At 37.7% G+C, this 18,117-nt stretch overlaps 2 protein-coding genes across 2 annotated transcripts; both read right to left on the bottom strand.

Annotated features, from left to right (window-relative positions):
• Nucleotides 1-1,395: 1,395 nt before the first annotated feature.
• Nucleotides 1,396-7,831, bottom strand: LOC306883392 (F-box only protein 22-like). Its single transcript, XM_079438604.1, has 7 exons — nt 7,664-7,831; nt 4,821-4,953; nt 4,618-4,702; nt 4,427-4,531; nt 4,171-4,323; nt 3,347-3,506; nt 1,396-3,147 (listed from the first exon to the last, which is right to left on the bottom strand). The coding sequence occupies exons 1-7, from the start codon at nt 7,792-7,794 to the stop codon at nt 2,754-2,756; spliced, it is 1,161 nt and encodes a 386-aa protein (XP_079294730.1). The 5' UTR covers nt 7,795-7,831; the 3' UTR covers nt 1,396-2,753.
• Nucleotides 7,832-9,176: 1,345 nt separating this feature from the next.
• On the bottom strand, nt 9,177-15,100 carry LOC306843876 (tropomyosin alpha-1 chain-like). Its single transcript, XM_079375573.1, has 10 exons — nt 14,846-15,100; nt 14,385-14,510; nt 12,225-12,358; nt 11,293-11,410; nt 11,083-11,153; nt 10,907-10,982; nt 10,733-10,795; nt 10,584-10,653; nt 10,085-10,163; nt 9,177-9,483 (listed from the first exon to the last, which is right to left on the bottom strand). The coding sequence occupies exons 1-10, from the start codon at nt 14,957-14,959 to the stop codon at nt 9,480-9,482; spliced, it is 855 nt and encodes a 284-aa protein (XP_079231699.1). The 5' UTR covers nt 14,960-15,100; the 3' UTR covers nt 9,177-9,479.
• Nucleotides 15,101-18,117: the final 3,017 nt, after the last annotated feature.

The following is an 18,117-nucleotide window of genomic DNA, read 5'->3' as shown; positions in this document are numbered from 1 at the left end:
GGAGATTTTACAGTTTACAAGAAAATACAATTTCAGGCTTTCCACTCTAAAATATCACTCTAATTCAATGTCCTACTTTGTTTCTTTGTGTTTGTAAAATACTAGTGATTTTTGAGTAAAATTGTTTCTCTGTTGCTTTTTTTTCCAGAGCAGATATTAGATTAATATTATATTGTAAGTGTATAGTCTGCTTTCATTCTACATTTCATTCTATAGTCTGTGACATTCTACCCCAAATTTTAGTTTTTCCTCTGTAAACGCCTGACTAAATTTTGCCCACTTGGGATGTCTAACTCCGAGTGGCCCACCCCCTGTGTGTGACCTACAAAACATTGCTCTTTATGACAATGGTCCCAAAGCTCAGGTCTGTCTGTCTTGTTTCAGAGTCTGCTCTCAACAAGGAAAGAGTCTTAAAGTGAAGCCGAATGTCTTTACTCCAAGAGCCCTGAGGCGACAATGTACAAGTTTAAAAACACCTGCACCCCAACAGATCCACACTTTTAGTGCACATCGTGATGCCATGTTGCTCCAAAACGTTGTGTTTGTTCCTGAAAGCCAGATTTACCACAATTCCACCGGGGCCTTTTTGAGTGGCAGTGTGTATGGAATGCGACAAAAGAGATTGTTAGGAAGTAAACAGATGTTTTCACTCTTTTTGTGGTGAAGGGACTTTAAAATAACCCACTCTTCACCTGAAAGAGGTTTTCACCTGCTGTGCCAGCGTGGCCATGGGAATTAGTGTAGGACTGAGGGAATTGTACTGCAACCCTAAATGTCTTCAGTTTGCATTAGTCCTGAGGCAGTTTGCTATCTGACCACTGCCCCGACTGAGAGCTGCTCCAGGCTACCTAACCGCAGGAACAGGAAACAGCCTGTCTGTTGTGATGCGCTCGGCATTGACATCTAATACACACACAACAAAGAAAACTGGAGCTCATCGCCCTGTGACTAATATCCAGTATCATGTTCATCACTAATTACACAGTAAACGATGGGTTTATTTGTGCTTTAGAATTTTAAGGTTTAAGTAAATTATTTAATTTAGTATTAAGATATTTATGGATCATTTTGAGTGGAAGTACCAAATAACTGATCACTTTAAAGAAACACTGCTGTTGCACGAGAGCGCCATCTACTAGAGAAATAAGACTGAACACATCTATGAATTCTTGGGACTCTTTTCACATGATACCATCAATCTAGTAAACTGTAACACTATACTGTGAGTTATATTGCCCTGGCATTCAATTACAACATTTTGTAAACACTATAGAGATGGGGTGACTCAATTTGACATCTTTCTCTCTTTCATCTGCCGTAATTCATTTCTCTGTATTTGTTTCCTCTTTTAGAAAGTTATGAAAACGCAATAGTTGATTTTTTTTTTTTTATTTTGCTATTGGAATAAATAGGAACACAAAAGTTATATTTTCCATGTCATATAGTGTACTTCCGCGCATGTACACCTGGAAATGTAAAAAAAAAAAGATATGGACTGAACCACATTAACCAACAGTTAGTGACAGCACTGATTTTATTATATACATAATTATATACATGCAGACATAATGGGCCAATAACTGCACGACCCAGCAGAAGGTGCAGATGAAGAAAAACTAATACACCGTCATAAAAAAACACGACAGTAGTAAAACGTACTTTCCTTAATGCAAAGCCAAGTATTATCTATATGATCTTAAAGTTGGGGAAAAAAAGATTTGGTAACAATTTAAATCAACCTTTTAAACACTGCAGCAAATATACTGTATATCTCCGCAAAGCAGACAAACTTCACTTATCTGTGATCAACACAATGTGTTATTCAACTAGAGCACTGAATAAATGATTAACCTTTAAGAACTCAACTGAACTGATGAATACAGAAATGGAGGATTACCCTGTTGGAATGAAACTGGATTTTTACAGGATTCTGATTGGGACAGGCAGCGTAAATACACTGAAATATTACAAAGAAATTCCACTTTTTCCACTTCTGTCCTTTATTATTCCAAAACAGACACTATGAACTGCTAGCAAGTCAATTGTTGCGATATATAGCCATGTGCTGATAGGGTTCAGCTTTTCTTTCTTTTATTGTGAATACAGTTTTGTAGCACTTGCTACTGGACATAGCAATTTGTACAGTCAATGTAGGTCAGCAATCAATCTGGAGCACATATTTGTGTAAAATCAGAAGTGAAGGTAGTGGAATTCCCGACAAAGGCCCATAAGCCGTACCAAGGTTGATGAACGGCTACATCATTAGCTATTCCGTCACAATTAGCTAAAAAGTGCCTGAATTTTTCAAACTATTTGTATATAAGGCCTGATCGGTTGACAGATTTCAGTTCTGCTCTACACATAAAAAAGTTTTACATTTTAAAACTGAAGTCAAAGGTCAAGGTTTAGCACCATGCCATTCAAACTAAATCCTAATTGTTCTTCAGAACCGTTCTATAAGTAATGACCTTTCCCAACAAGCTGTAGGAGGACACTTCAGTGTTTTACGACATCAGAATTAGCTTGCTCTCAAAGTTGTACCTGCGGGTAGAGTTCAAGTCCCTAAATGTTTTTTGATGTCAAATGACATGCTGATTTAAGGAAAAATGTCAAAAGGAAAGAATCTAGGAAAATTATACCTGAACACTATCAGTCCTGCTCTGTTAAATTAAACAAACGGCTGGTGTCTGTCTTCAAAGATCAAGTTAATAAGGGGATTCCTAGACATTTGCAGTCTCAGTTTTCAGTTCGTGTTAGCCAAAATGCACCAGACTCATGACTGTAGTAAAAGAGTGTTGTAGTCCATCAGCATCTGTCTCGCTCAATGTGTAGTTCTCTTTGACAATACGGTCACAGCCGATCTCCCCATTGCCAAAGAATCCCAAGAGCGGAATGTTGGAGAAGATCTTCCGGAAAGCGGTGGCCTCCACGTTGCGCTGGTTATTGTAGGTGTTGTGCCCGCGGCCCACACAGGCAAACATGAAGCCCATGGTGTTTCTCTCTGGGATATTAGCAGCCTTCAGCCGCTGGATAGTGGCCTCTGCTGCTTTTGGGCTGCTTACGTCCTGGTCCACCAGCACTGAAGCACCCTGGATCTTGGAGCCACTGAAGGTCAGTCCTACAGCACCAAAAGAGCCTGGAGAACAGCTGCAAACAGACAGAACACAAACAAACCTCACTAATGAAGATCATGCTGAGTATGTAAGCACGCTTGTTCACATAGTGGGCAGATGAGGGGACAAAAATAGAGAAAAGAGGAAGTATAAAGTCTTGACCATAAAACCTCTACATATAACATGACAAAAAAGAAAACAGGATCTAAAAATCAAGAACTTCCTTTACTTACCAGGTTGTGTTATTGGAAAAGGCCCTCTCAACTTGTCCTCCAATAATAAGTACATTATTTTGAGAAAGAGGTTCCAGCAGCTTGTTAAGAAAGGGCCCAGCTTTCCAGGTCTCATAGTCAAACATCAGCACCACCTTTAGATCAGGGTTATTAATCAACCCTGAAAATCAAATACAGAGTATTCTAACATGACTTTCCATCCAACCAACCCAATGTCTATATACACTGCCATTCAAAAGTTTGGGGTCAGTAAGATGGAATGGCATGAGGTTGAGTTTTATGACAATTTTCATTTTTGGGTGAACTGTGTCTTTAAATTGACCAAAAAGACGTTTTTAATATTACAAAAGATTCTATTTCAAATTCTATATTTCAAATTCGAAATGTACTTTTGAACTTTCTATTTTAAGAATCCTTAAACAAAAGTATCACAGTTTTCACAAACGTATGAAGCATCACAAATGTTTAATGAAGACAAAATCAGATTTCTGAAGGATCAAGTGACACTGTGGCTGCTGAAAATTCAGCTTTGCCATCACAGGAATAAACTACATTTTAAAATATATTCATTTAGAAAACAGATATTTTAAATTGCGATAATATTTAACAATATTACTTTTTACTGTATTTTTGATAATATAAACACAGCCTTGGTGAGCATAGAGACTTCAATGCTTCTTTAAAAAAAACAAAAAACTTAACCCAAACCCATGCCATTCAAACCAACCCCAAACCTTCTCTGTATTAGTGAAAAGATTGTCCTACTTTAAAAAAAATCTAACAAAAAAGCAATTTCACCAGTTGATATAATCTAAACAACTCACCTGCGTCCTCCATTGCCGCTTCACTGAGGCTCTTTTTGCAGAAGTGAAAAGGCCGAATGGTGACCCCATCCATGGCAGGGAAAAGCAGACTGAAGCCAGCTTCACCCTCTTCGTGCTCTTCTGGGGGGCTGCTGGGTGAACCACTGGGGGTCACTATAGCACACAGCATAAGAAATTACAGTTACACTGCTGCACTGACCTTGCCATCAAACACAGTAATGGCAGAACACAGGGAAAGAGGGACAGTTAGGCTTACCCACAATTCCTGATGCAACAAGGCCTACTACATCACAAGTGCTAGGCAGTAAGCATCTCAGCTTCTCGACAGGATCAGACGGCACTTCATTCTCACACTTCCTGGCTGTAACAAGGAAGGATGGAAGTGAACAGGTGAATCTACTCATCATGACTAACAGGTTTTTTAATACAAATAATCACGTAACTTACCCTTTTTCTGTCTGTAACTAAAAGGCGAATTGAATTTTTCTCCATCCACCATTAGGAGAGCTGTCTGGGGAAGCAGATAGACCTTCTGCAGGGAGTTAGAATAGAGAAAAAAAATCTTTACAAGTTATGCTTGTCATTTCTAGATTTCATAATAAATTTAACTTTGCCTTTGTTACAAAAAGAAGCTGCAAAGACCATCAGACCTCCAAGTCTTCTGACATAGTTCTAAGCAAAACATGCTCCTCGTATATGGATGAGCCAGATGCAGAGAGCCAGGTCAGTCTCTGCTGCGTCCTCAGGACCCTGCGTGCACAATTCCTCCATAGCCTACACACACTACAGAAAAAGAAACACTAACATCAAGATACAAACTGACACTGATATAAACATTTTCTTGTCTGCAACTGGTTGTTCATATGGAAATGCGTAAATGAAGATATTCATAGTGTTTTGTTGTAATAAAAATTTAGATTTGTTGTCTAAAAAATATTTAAATATTTAGCTAAAATAAGTAAGAAGTTTGGATGGCATGTTGCAATGTATATGCACATATACTATTACACTATCCCCTGGTTTCACAGACAAGGCTTAAGCCTAGTCCCAGACAAAAATTCTGAGCTGTTTCAACTGAAAGAAACTTGTACTGACTGATCTTAAACAGCAGTGACTGACACCTGCCGCTGCATGATGTAGATCACGTGCACTTAACGGCAGAACGATATTGATTTAATTAACAGTATGTCGCGGTCAAATATACGATTTATTGCATCGCGAAATTCATTTGTAGCTTACAACAAATATTCCTCTATTAAGATTAAAATGTGTCTAATGCCTCTTAATGTGTATTTTTCATTGTAAGTTTATTTCCAGAAGCCTGCTTTGTACAATACATTCAAATACGCTTTCTTTTTTTTGTTGCATAGATTTGACAGTTCAGCTTATCAGTTTTAGTTATAAAATAAGAGACTATGCAGCTTTAAAAAAAAAGAAGAAATGTTTTAATTAAAAGTCCCACCACTAACTGACACTTGCCTATCTGAAATTACATAAAAATATAGACTGTCATGAGAAAATTCCACAAACCATTATAAAGTGATGTCTACTATTCTAATGGGCTTTATGAAACTTACACCAACCATTCAGAAGTGTGCTTGACCTTGACACAGGCTTTTCACAATGCAATGTAGCCTAAGTCTGCAAGGTATAATGTAAGTCTAGATGCTATTTAAACAAAATTTCTACTTATTAACGTGTCTGCAGAAAGTCAAATGCTTTGACAAATAGCATATATATATATATATATATATATATATATATAGTGTTACTTGTTACACAGTTACAATTATAAACTGAATTAAATTTAGTTTATATATATATGATTATTATATTACTATATAGAATATTAAATATTGTATTTTTTTACAGTCATGCCATTAAAGCAATTTTGAATTGAATTGAATATTAAAGCCAGATGAGAATCTGGCGCTGGCCAATGTAAAATTTATACGAATGCGGTATTCGTAGTGATCCATGATAACAATTGCATCTTCTATAGATATAGTGGTGACACTTCCAAATGACACAGCCCGGTTTTCATTGGCATGTATCAGTGGAGAGTGGCATGCGTCATTGACATTGTCATGTAAGTGTCGCAACTATATCTATAATAGGCCTAATAATAAGAATAATGTAAAAGTTCTACATTAATTGGAAATGCTAAATCCTCTTAATATTGCCAAATTTTTATGCTCATCTCTGGCTATCATTGACACGATATGATGCAAATCAGCATGCTTGAGTTGCTTGACCCCTCCCCCACAATATCAATTGTTTATAGGCCACATATTAGGCCCTTTTTTTAGGTTTTTAATGTTTATTTTTCAATGTTAATGAGAGTGACACCGAGAGTTAAAAAACAGGAAAATCATTTGGAAATCCTTGGGGGGCTGTGCCGGGGCTAAGCAAGTTTCTAGTGGGGCTATAGCCTTGTCAAGCCCCGCCACTGGGCCTAATCCTGACTTAGTCTAAACCCTGTCTGTGAAACCAGGGGCCCGTTTCATAAAACAAGTTTACCATGTAAGCCAGGCTTATTTCAGTTAGCCTGACTTATTGTCAGTTGATTTGGTTTAAAATAAGTCAGACTAACTGAAATAAGCCTGGCTTATTTGGTAAACTTGTTTTATGAAACAGGCCCCAGGCCTTTTGTAACTTCGTTGTTTAATAAAAACATAAGATTACTTGCTTTTGATTAATTCTCCACTGTTATTATACATGTATTTTTACGGCTATTGTTCAAAATAATCTGCCAACTACTAGAATACAAAACAGGCAGAAATATTCTTACAAAAAAAATAAAATACTAAATAGAAACTCTAAGACACACTGTAGTTTGTATGACGTCAATCATCTTAGTCTACTGTATATAAAGGATAGCTTCATAATGACAGTAATTATTGTTAAAAGGTACAATAATACGCACTCGAAGTGCCGATCGATTCTAAATGTATCAAGAAAAAATATACTTTATGTTTTCATTATAGAAGCCAATGTTTTTCAACTGTAGTTTTGCTCTGGAGCCCCTAGTGTTTGTATTTTACACTATTAAGACCAACTTAAACAGATCAGCTGAAAGAGCCCAAATAAATCATCACCTAAAAGTTAAACTAGACTCATTTATTTGCATTCTGTTCACGAATCTGACGAGTGCCGACTGACATCCAGATGAATATCATCAGCTATCGTTAATTAATACATCACCACAATTTAAAAAAGTGCGAAACTTTGAAAGTATTTGAAGTATTTCTGGCTGCAATAACTGGTGTAACTTATTCTAGTTGATCTAACGTTAGTCTTGAGAAAGAAAAAGCGAAACCAGGAAGATCGTACCAACCTAATCACTCAACAACATAAACGTATACATTTAAATGCCGTTCATTTATAAAATGAGTTTATATAATACCGCTTAAACTGTGATGGACTGAATGGGGTCCTCTGATTAGCTCAAAGCTAACAGGCTAAAACATCCACACTCAGCTAGAATCATTACCTTGCTATCCGGAGGAGATTTTTAGTCGGCACAAATGTCAATATCCTCTCCACGACTTCGGCTACATTACTCAGGATATATCCAGCTTTACCTTCCCCCAAGATGTTTGGAGAAGCTGCATCCCCTTCCATTTTCACACGGACTCTCTTCTCACATTTGACCCTCCACACAGAGGCGGAACCGGAAGTTGTTTAAAAGTCTCACGGCCAGCGCTGGTACAGACCCCTGACTACAACATGTTTACTGTAACTGTATTTTGAACTAAAAAAGTGTATCTGTCAGAGTCAAATAAATAAATAAAGACGCAACAACTATGTTCATGCTAGTGAGAAAAAAAATATTACATTTGGCATTTTTAAATTTAATTATTTATTTATTTATTTTTTCTCAGATATATTAATAATTTAGCAAGTTGCAAAAAAGTAAACATTTATATTTGTGTACCTGAGGGTTGCACATTGCATTTATATTAGAAATGGCACATTTTTAAATGTGATAAACATGGACCGATAGTTCTATAATTGTCTAATTCAGATAATTAATCTAGAAATATTTTTCTGATTTTATAAGGACTGCTAACATAAGTAAATATAGTCTACTCCTACAACACAACTCACCTTTGGTAATGATCCAAGGTGAGTTATATAATGCAGAAGGCACTTTCCTCTTCCTATGTAAACCTTTCCCTTTACGTACAATACATTGAAAGGGTCGAGGCTGTTCACCATTTAAAGGAAACATGTTGCCATGATTTTTCACATTTAAAATTTAAGCTTTAGGTTTTGTCACTCTTTTAGATGCAACCCATACACATTTTATAATATATCTTTAGCCTTGACATAAAAAAGCCAAGTACCCACAGTATCAACAATAATAGAATAATGAAATTATGGACTAGATCATCACAGATTATTGGTTACTCTGTGTGCAACACAAACAATAGACTGTGTACATATTCATATTCAGTGCATGCCCTGGTTTTCTCTCATTCTGTTGTGAGGTTAGAATTCATTGAGTGCTAAACTGAGCTCATGTGAAAGGACTCGGTTTTTCTGGAGCTGTTGATAAAGGGGATCTGGTGAAAAGAAAAGAAAAGAAAAGAAAAGAAAAGAAAAGAAAAGGGAAGGGAAGGGAAGGGAAGGGAAGGGAAGGGAAGGGAAGGGAAGGGAAGGGAAGGGAAGGGAAGGGAAGGGAAGGGAAGGGAAGAGAAGAGAAGAGAAGAGAAGAGAAGAGAAGAGAAGAGAAGAGAAGAGAAGAGAAGAGAAGAGAAGAGAAGAGAAGAGAAGAGAAGAGAAGAGAAGAGAAGAGAAGAGAAGAGAAGAGAATTAAAGGAGATATGTTAGTTCCAAAAGCATTTACCCAAAATGGTTTGCTAAAGTTTATGCTAAGATCTTTCTTTTAATCCAATATTTACAAAGCCACACAACCTGTGCTGAAAAATGTGATGGAATGAATAGAATTACAGCTGTACATGAGCTGCCAAAGAGAGAAGCAACATAAGGTGATGAGAAGGAGCTTTTTTTTTTACTTTATTCAAGCTTCTCAACAATAAATTAAAGACATATGAAATCAAAAGAGTTAAGACATACTAAAGAGAGAAAGGAGTGGGGAGCTTACAGAGATGGGAGGAAGTTTTATTTTACAGAAAGCAAAAAATTTCTGTACAAGTGATGGGACTATAGAACTGAGAGCTCCATCCCCACTGAGAATAGTGCGATGGAGAAAAGCGGCCAGAGAGAAAAATAGAGAAACACAGAGGAAATGAAGGAGTTGCCGCTCAGATGGTGCCCGGAGCCAGAGATGAGATGTAAAAAATTTAACTGTGCAAGGGGAGAAAAAAAACGAGTTGAAACAAATGAGAGATGGTGATATTAAACAATAAAGGACATGCGAGAGATAATAAAAAGACACATAAATGTCAGTGTCACATAAATATACATATATTTGATCAATCACGCAACAAGTATGTTCATGCATGTGAGAAAATGATTACATCAGGCATTCTGAGATAAATTTTTTAATTCACATAGGGTAAAGTTTTTTATTCACATATAAATTAGGGAATTCAGCAAATTGCAAAAAATAGTTTAAATAAATTTGAAAAGAAAAAAAAAGAGTTGAAACAAACAACAAAGGGCATGCCAGAGATAAAAAAAAAGAGTCATCATGCATTCCAGATGAAAGACAGTGTGTGTTATTTGTGTGTAATCTCATTTTTTACACATAACTTCATACCAAGTAAATCAATAGAAAGGCTGATGTCAAGCAGGCTTTAAACTTAATACTGGGTTCAGTCTAAAATCCGTCATCAAACCTGAAGATTAGATTATACTAGCAGACAGAGAAACTGGAAATGCTATTAAACCAAACACACGTGCACACTCTCATATACGAACACGAATAACATGTGGTGATAATTACATGGAGGTCATGTCGTTGAGAGCGTGGTCCAGCTCCTCGCTGATGGCTTTGTACTTGAGTTTCTGAGCATACAATTCATCTAAAGTAGCCAATTAAAGGCCAGAATGGTAGAGGGGTGTTGAGTGGGGAGGAATGGAAAAGAATGGAGAAACAAGGAAATAAGGGAAAGGAAGCAGTGCAAAGGCGGATCGAACAATGACAAGTGGCCGGAGAGAGACAGATAAAAGAAAAGACTAGGAAAACAATAATGCAACAGAAATGAAATGAAGTGAAATTACCTTCCGTAATCATGAAAAAAATAGAATCCCTCAAATACCTAAACAGAACATTCTAGCAAGGGCTGCTACTTTAAAGGCATATCCTTTAAATCACTATGTGAACTGTTAATTGTAACAGATAAATGCAAAACAAACCTAAACCTGATATTCCAAGTCTGTAACTATGTAACTAAGGATTTAACCCGTGTCTAATAGCAACAGTGAGGTACAAGTTGACATACCCTCCAGATCATCAATGGTCTTCTCAAGCTTGGCGACTGATCTCTCAGCGAACTCAGCACGAGTCTCAGCCTGGAACACAGAGAGATGTCAGGCCCTCTTGTATGTAAGCACACACACACACACATGAACACACACTGAATGAACTCACCTCCTTCAGCTTGTCAGTCAAGACCTTGATCTCCTCCTCATATTTGTCCTCTTTAGCGGAGTACTGTAGATGGGAAAGAGAGATGAGAGTATTAACATGCAAACACGCAAAACAAATATACACAGATGATCATTCACTAATTCACACTTACACATAAAACATTTACACGCTTACCTTCTCAGCCTGGGCTTCCAGAGACTTCATGTTGTTGGTCACAGTTTTCAACTCCTCCTCCAGCTCAGAGCACTTGCTATAGGTGGGAGTGACAGAAAATTTGAGACAAAAATGACACACCGAGACTAAGATATGCAAATATGTTTTTAAAAAGTGTTAAATTTGTTTGTTTTTACCTCTCATTGAGCTCAGCACGCTCTTCAGTACGCTCCAGCTCAGCTTCAACAATCACCAGCTTACGGGCCACCTGTGTACCATCACAAAGCAGTGCACATGTGTTATGTTGTCCAAGATGAAGAGATTGTTTATTGGAAATGATTTATTCATAATTGCATTTTATTTATTTATAATAAATGATAAGAGTAAGAAAGAGAGAAAAAACTGACCTCCTCATACTTGCGGTCGGCCTCCTCAGCAATGTGCTTGGCCTCCTTCAACTGGATCTCCTGCAGCTCCATCTTCTCCTCATCCTTCAGGGCCCTGTTCTCAATGACCTTCATGCCTCTGAGAGAGAGAGGGAAAGTTTTTGTTTGTTATTATAACTCTGTTAAAAATCATGAGACCTATTGCATATGTTTAATAAACTATCAACTTGAATTAGATTAAGCAAAGTAGTGTCTATATCTTCCTTTTAAAATGCTATTTTTATTTTATCCTAAGTCGTAGGTTTTGGCCTACATCTAATTAAAATCATACATTGCTACTTGACTGATTTGACAAAATGATATTCAATTCACTGCATTAAAAACAATAATATTTTACACATTTTTGTAACCCAAAAAATGAAACTTATTTAATTTTTTAATTTGTATAATTCTAAAAATTCCACCCTGGACCACACAACCAGTCATAAGTAGCACATGTATATTTGTAGCAATAGCCAACAATACAAGGTATGGGTCAAAATGGTCGATTTTTCTTTTATGCAAAAAATCATTAGGATATTAAGTAAAGATTATGTTCCATGAAGATATTTTGTAAATTTCCTGCTGTATATATCAAAACTTAATTTTTGATAAGTAATATGCATTGCTTAGGACTTCATATGGACAAATTTAAAGGCCATTTTCTCAAAATTTTGATTGTTTTGCACCCTCAGATTCCAGATTTTCAAATAGTTGTATATCTCAGCCAAATATTGTCCTATCCTAACAAACCATACATCAATGGAAAGCTTATTTATTTTTAAATCTCAACTGGTTTTGTGGTCAAGGGTCACATTTGACATCCTTGACCTCTTGCCATTTTTTGCAAAAGAAGTCCCAGGGTTGTTTTGTGCCCTAATCGTAGGAAGTGGCCTATGAGTTTTCATACACACCTCTCACTCTCATCAGCAGCCTTTTCAGCCTCCTCCAGCTTCTGCAGAGCAGTGGCCAGACGCTCCTGAGCGCGATCCAACTCCTCCTCAACCAGCTGGATGCGTCTGTTCAGGGAAGCGACGTCGGCCTCAGCCTGCGCACAGACAACGAGTAATGAGCTCACCGCGCACTGATACATCTGATCTACATTAATAACAGATTTAAACAGCGCTTTCGTGAGAAAAAAGTCTACAACTTATAACACTGTCCTTTTCCATACTATGATTTTAAACGTGATATATGATATCTTGACAAATACTTTACAACATTCAAATGCTAGCGTCTACTAATTTTCTGGGAAACATTGAATCATTAAAGTAACGCGTTGTTTAAAGATGGGAGGACGCCACCTGTCAAAAAGCATCACCGCCCTCTCCATTCATTAAGCGCCAGTACACAATCAATTATTGCGAACTTTCTAACGACGAAAACGTTTTTTAAACATAATTTTAGAATGATTTTCTAGTCATTTTGATTTGATCAGATGTGAAAACGCGCTGCAGTTGGCCTACTAATGCACTTGAATCATTATCGTAAGCTCACAGATTGCCTGGCTGCGCGCTCGGACTCGAGCTCCTCCTGTAGTCTCTGTACTCTGCTCTCAGCATCCTCTGCTTGTTCTTGCAGTGACCTGATTTTCTTTTTCACAGCGTCGAGATACGCCGTACCAGCAGCCATCACGAACTCTGCGGTTTGTTTTGATGGGGTATCACGGGGTGTTACGGCTCTCCAGTAAAGCAAATAGCCCACCCCGATTCCCAGCCAGTGACTGGTAACGCTTTACCAGACACCGGAAGTCAATGGATCTAGACTGCATTATAGTTTTTAAACCACCTGACCTGCTTATTGCATAAATTAAATGAGAAATGTCAGTGAGTTTCCTGTGTTATCACAAGGATGAATGCTGCCATAAATATTGAACAGTATTAAAAAAAATCAATTTAATGAATTAGATTATCAAAACTGCATTGTTGTTAAATGCATTTCCATCTCTCCGCCTATATATTTTCGCTGCACTTTATTGCTTTTACAGATTTTGCATTCATTTGGGCATTGAATTCTGTGCAACCTGTTAACTGTGCCACTGCAGGCGTACAGCGCCATCCTGTGAAATATTGCTGCAATACAGGTCGAGCACAATTCACTGGAAATCCATTGTGTTGGATAATTGTTTCAGAGTGAACTGGGTATTTTGGGCTTTCTTTCGAATAGCACCCTCTCTCAGTAGAAGCTTGAATTCCCCAAAAACTGCAAAAACAGGGGTCCTACAAGTACTCTAACATAGCTAAACAGCTTCAAATGCGTTTTGAAATATTAGCAAGTTGGTCACAAAGGTGCGCTAAATAAAAGTTTATTCTGTAAAATCTTTACTGATTTGTTTAGAAGTCTTTGATAGTTGAAGGTTAGCTAACTTCGTTAGGGGCGCCAAGGCGATTCTTATTGGAACTGCGGCCACAAAATTACTGACTATAATTCTAACACACAAAATATAATTCTGAATACACTATGATTCTCAGTCTATAATTATTAAAATAAAAACGAGTAAAAAATCTACATAATAAGCTGTTCTGTTATCACGTTGTAGGCTAGTTTGGTGGTTTGTTATTTAGCTATTCACACACATATATATTTTATTAGATAATATAATTGTTTGTATTGTTTATCAAACTAGCTTGATGATGGGTGATCGCTGGTCTTAGGTATCCAGCAAGGGTGAGGTGAAATTCTACACGGACCTCTATTAAGACTCCTGTAGGTGGGCAAACGAACCCCCAGATGCTTTCCTTATAAAGCGCACTGCTAAATTTAACCCGCCGTCTGCATACACTCTCCTGCAACTGTACATATGGCAGACTGTTTTCCCATCTGTCTTGGTATTCGTTTACCAGGTGGTGCAAATACATTTAAGAATGGCCAGTGTCGTTTTAAAAGACTATGTTTTGCAGTTCCCGATAGACCAAAGTTTAGTTGGTAAAAACAATGGCCGAACTACTAGCCTACGTGATGGTAAAAATGAAATCAGGTGTATATAGTAAGTTGAACAGACTGTCTGTCAAGCAGGGGTGGGCACAGGTTGCGTGATATCAGACGGGAGACCCTAAGTTTCCATGAATGCTTACATCGGTAGCTTTCTTCTCAGCCAGCTCCAGTTTCTCCTGAGCATCCTTCAGGGCTTCAGAGTATTTGTCCAACTCATCCTCAGTTCCCTTCAGCTTCTTCTGCAGGGCGACCAGGTCATCCTCGAGCTACAAGAGGAACACGTGTGTCAATACACATGGAGAGAGACAAGAACAGCTGTCAGCTGCGATCTATAGGCTGTGCATTATTTGTGCAGTTAACATAAGTTAACCATGCAGGCCTATAAAACAGATAGTCTACTGTAGCAGTGAGACATCTATGAAAAAAGTTAAAGTAGAATAAAAAATAAGATAGAATAGAAATAGAAAAGCTCATTAAAATAGAATTATGCCATAGGCTACAGCATAATTAGCTGTAAAAACAAAAGCAGACGATGTAAAGTCTGATTTATAAAGGTGCAAAAGAGCCACCCAGATGCACGAGCGCCCGATTCATGTCCAACCTGCTTGCTTCTGTCCTCTGCTCCCTTCTTATCGGCCTCAGCCTGCTCTGCTCTGTCCAAGGCATTCTCCTTGTCGAGCTTGAGCATCTGCATCTTCTTCTTAATGGCATCCATTTCTGCGTTTGTGTATGGGTGGTCGCACCAAACACTGAGAGACTGAGAGAGGCGAAGAGCGTCTGTGCTGAACTGAACGCTGAGCTGGAGTGCGAGCTGGTCTCGCTGTAGCCTGTCAAATATGTGCCTTCACAGGAGCCTGAGAAGTTCCGCAAGACACCCAATACTTTTTTGGGAACGGCCCTTGAGGTTCGTCCTGCGTCGCGTCTTTTTTTAAGGATCTGGACGGCGATTCGCTGCCCTCAGACATTTGACCATTGAAATGCCTATATATGGGATCTGAGGGCCAAGACGTCTTACAAGGGGGCCGTGTTCCTATTTCTAACACCCTGAACCTGGAGAGAAAATGAGGGAAGAGGAGCAAAACTGTCCGGAAAGCAATTTACACGTTGTCCAATTGATGCAAAACGCTGAATATGAGAACCCCAACATACAATGTTGGGCTGGCCAAATAAAAAAATATATATATATTTTGTGTGTGTGTGTTTCATCCATAAACTCTGTACTAAGAAAAGCATAAGTCTTTACAGAGAGAGAAAAAAATCGATTAGTTTTATACAGCACACGAGGGGCTAGTGAAAGTGATTATCTTAAGGGAAGGCGTTACTATCTCTGGGTCAATCTCGTACCAGAGAGGCATGTCAGCGAGTCCCTCCGGCATTGTTCATAATCTGAAGAGCTTTAGACACGGTGGCTGTTGAACAGCAATCTCTCAGCACGCTTGCATTCATTGCCAAGCACCGTGCTGGCTTTAATCGGCCGCGGTAAACCCCCCCAAATCTCTTGGAATCACAACGACGTGTCGTGTGGTACAGCTACAGCTGTCAGCCATGCCGCGAAGATACAAGCCCCATGTAACGCCTCTATTTGAGCTTTGCTACATCATTTAATACATTTTCACTTAGGAGTGAGGTTACTTGGGTTCGGATTTCTTATACTTGCAAGTTAGAACAGATAATGGTTACTTTATATTTGTTCTACAGTTTATAACAGTCGTAATGTAAAGGCATTTTTGGATAAGAAGATCATAAGATACAGTCTTTCTACAAAGCTGAGGTGTTTGCCCTCAATATTAATTTCTTATACTCTCACATTCCCACTCCATGAACTTTCGTCCAGGAGGTTATTTTTACCCTTCCCCTCCTGAAGGAAGCACCTGCCACAGTCTCTTCTTAGCTGTTGTAAGACAAGCTTTACAACACACACAACTAACCTTAATCTTGGATCACACAACAGTGTTTTTATCATTGCCTATTACAAATGTAATGAACAATTGTAGGTGCATTTTTATTATAGTAATTAATTATAGTATGCATGGAATATATGGACACTTGACCTTTCTCTGCTTTCATGGTCTAACATTAAGCCTTAGGAAAAAACAGGCGCTTTGAATTGTTTCTCTGTGACTAAGTATATGTATCCGTACTGCCTTGAGATAGATTATGATCACCTACACTCTTTTAATAAAACAAAATTCCAAAGGTGGTTTTGCAGCAATGCTATAGAACCATTTTTCTGTGAACAGTTCTTAAAAGAACAATTTTCTTATTGTGTAGAACATTTTATTAATCTCAAGAAACTTTTACCACTATAGAGAACCTAGTTTCCATCAGTGCTAAAGGTTCTTTGTGGAACCATATACCAATAAATAACCTTCATTATTTCATTATTAGTTCATTCTTTTCCTCACTGCTTTCTGCAGTTAGCCTTTCAGAATGATCAGACTAGCATGTTATATCCAGAGACATTCAAGCAGACGTGCAAAGCTTCCTCTTGGGGAAAACCTTTCAACAACGCACTTGCGCCTGGCACCTCAACCTGTTAAATGCCTTTGATTCAACTTCAAGATTTTCTGAATGCTGCTGAATAGGCTATAGCGTTGATAGGACCATTCTGTATCATTTGAATACAGCAATTTGGAGGAATATAATTTGAATTAGTTTACAGAAAGCTGCAAAATTAAAATGTAGCACTAATGAAAACTGGTAAAATTGATATGACCTAGAAAATATGCTAGGTTATATTCTGTTTACTGAGATCCAAGATAAAAGTATGTGTGGTGGAGAAAGCAGAGCTGCTATTATGGTGTAATGGAATTAAACAGCCATAAACTCCATTATGTTGGCAGAGCAAGTATTACACATATAACCATACACAATGTGTGTAATTCTCACCATCTTCTCCTCTCACATGGAAGTTTTACAGACTGTTTAATGCTTGAAACTTCTGTTCGAAGATATCTACCGTTTGAGGAAATTTGCCAAACCAATTGTAACTAATTGTACCAACTGTAAATCTTTAAACATGCATATCTGCTATGACCATCTCCCCACAGGGGACTAAAATTAGCACCTCCTCGAGTATGTGATCCCACCCAATATAGCCCCTTACCCTCATGCTGACTAAGACATACCACCTCTGCCCTACCCCCATGCCAGTGTCTTAAAGGAGCAGTCAGCCCGAACTTAATGCAGTACTGTCATATTGAGTTGATCTTTAGTGGCAGATTCCTCATCTCAGTTCACAATCGTAAAGAATAGCTCAGAATAACAGCAAAACTGCAGACAGAAACAGGACACTGAGTACATGCTCTAAAGGAGCGAGACAATGTTTGGGTCAGTCACTTTAACAAATCACTGAGATGTACCTCTTTTAGAAGTATGTAAATATCACAAGGTATATGTGGAAGAAGGGGAGATGGTACATAAAAGGCAAAGTTGATTCTATTTGGCATCTTAGAGATTTATAACCTTCTAAATTGAGACTGCGTTCTTACAGATGACGGTGTAGAACATTCATCCAAACTCAAGCTTGCAAGCTTATTACTCCTTGCCTCAGAACTAATACTGAACTTGCATGTTTTATTTTCCTTGAAGTTAACTTATTTTCTAACAAATTTTCAATTATTTTTAGCAACCAACTATTTTATAATACAACTTTTTACAATGTCGCAACTACTTTTTATTATACTACACTTTCCAGTATATTTATTTCCCTATCTATTTATATGCATTAAAAAATGTAAACTATGAATTAAAAAAATAACACAAATAATAATCATAATAATGTTATTAACAAAGTATTGTACACATTAACCACAATCAAAATGATTAAAGAGCATGAAGAAAGTGACTGGTACCTGAGGCTCAAATGTTTTT

The sequence above is a fragment of the Barbus barbus genome (assembly GCF_936440315.1).
Source record: "Barbus barbus genome assembly, chromosome: 2".
Lineage (NCBI taxonomy): Eukaryota > Metazoa > Chordata > Actinopteri > Cypriniformes > Cyprinidae > Barbus > Barbus barbus.
This window is presented reverse-complemented; position numbering and strand designations above follow the sequence as displayed.

Excerpts from the sequence above, each read along its gene's own strand:
- LOC306883392 (XM_079438604.1), bottom strand. The coding sequence starts at position 7,794 with ATGGAAGGGGATGCAGCTTCTCCAAACATCTTGGGGGAAGGTAAAGCT. Across the intron at positions 4,703-4,820 it reads CTATGTCAGAAGACTTGGAG|AAGGTCTATCTGCTTCCCCA; the intron begins GTCTGATGGTCT and ends AACTCCCTGCAG. Across the intron at positions 3,507-4,170 it reads AGCGGCAATGGAGGACGCAG|GGTTGATTAATAACCCTGAT; the intron begins GTGAGTTGTTTA and ends TTTGATTTTCAG.
- LOC306843876 (XM_079375573.1), bottom strand. The coding sequence starts at position 14,959 with ATGGATGCCATTAAGAAGAAGATGCAGATGCTCAAGCTCGACAAGGAG. Across the intron at positions 12,359-14,384 it reads CTGAGAAGAAAGCTACCGAT|GCTGAGGCCGACGTCGCTTC; the intron begins GTAAGCATTCAT and ends GTCTGTGCGCAG. Across the intron at positions 10,654-10,732 it reads TGACTGACAAGCTGAAGGAG|GCTGAGACTCGTGCTGAGTT; the intron begins GTGAGTTCATTC and ends TCTGTGTTCCAG.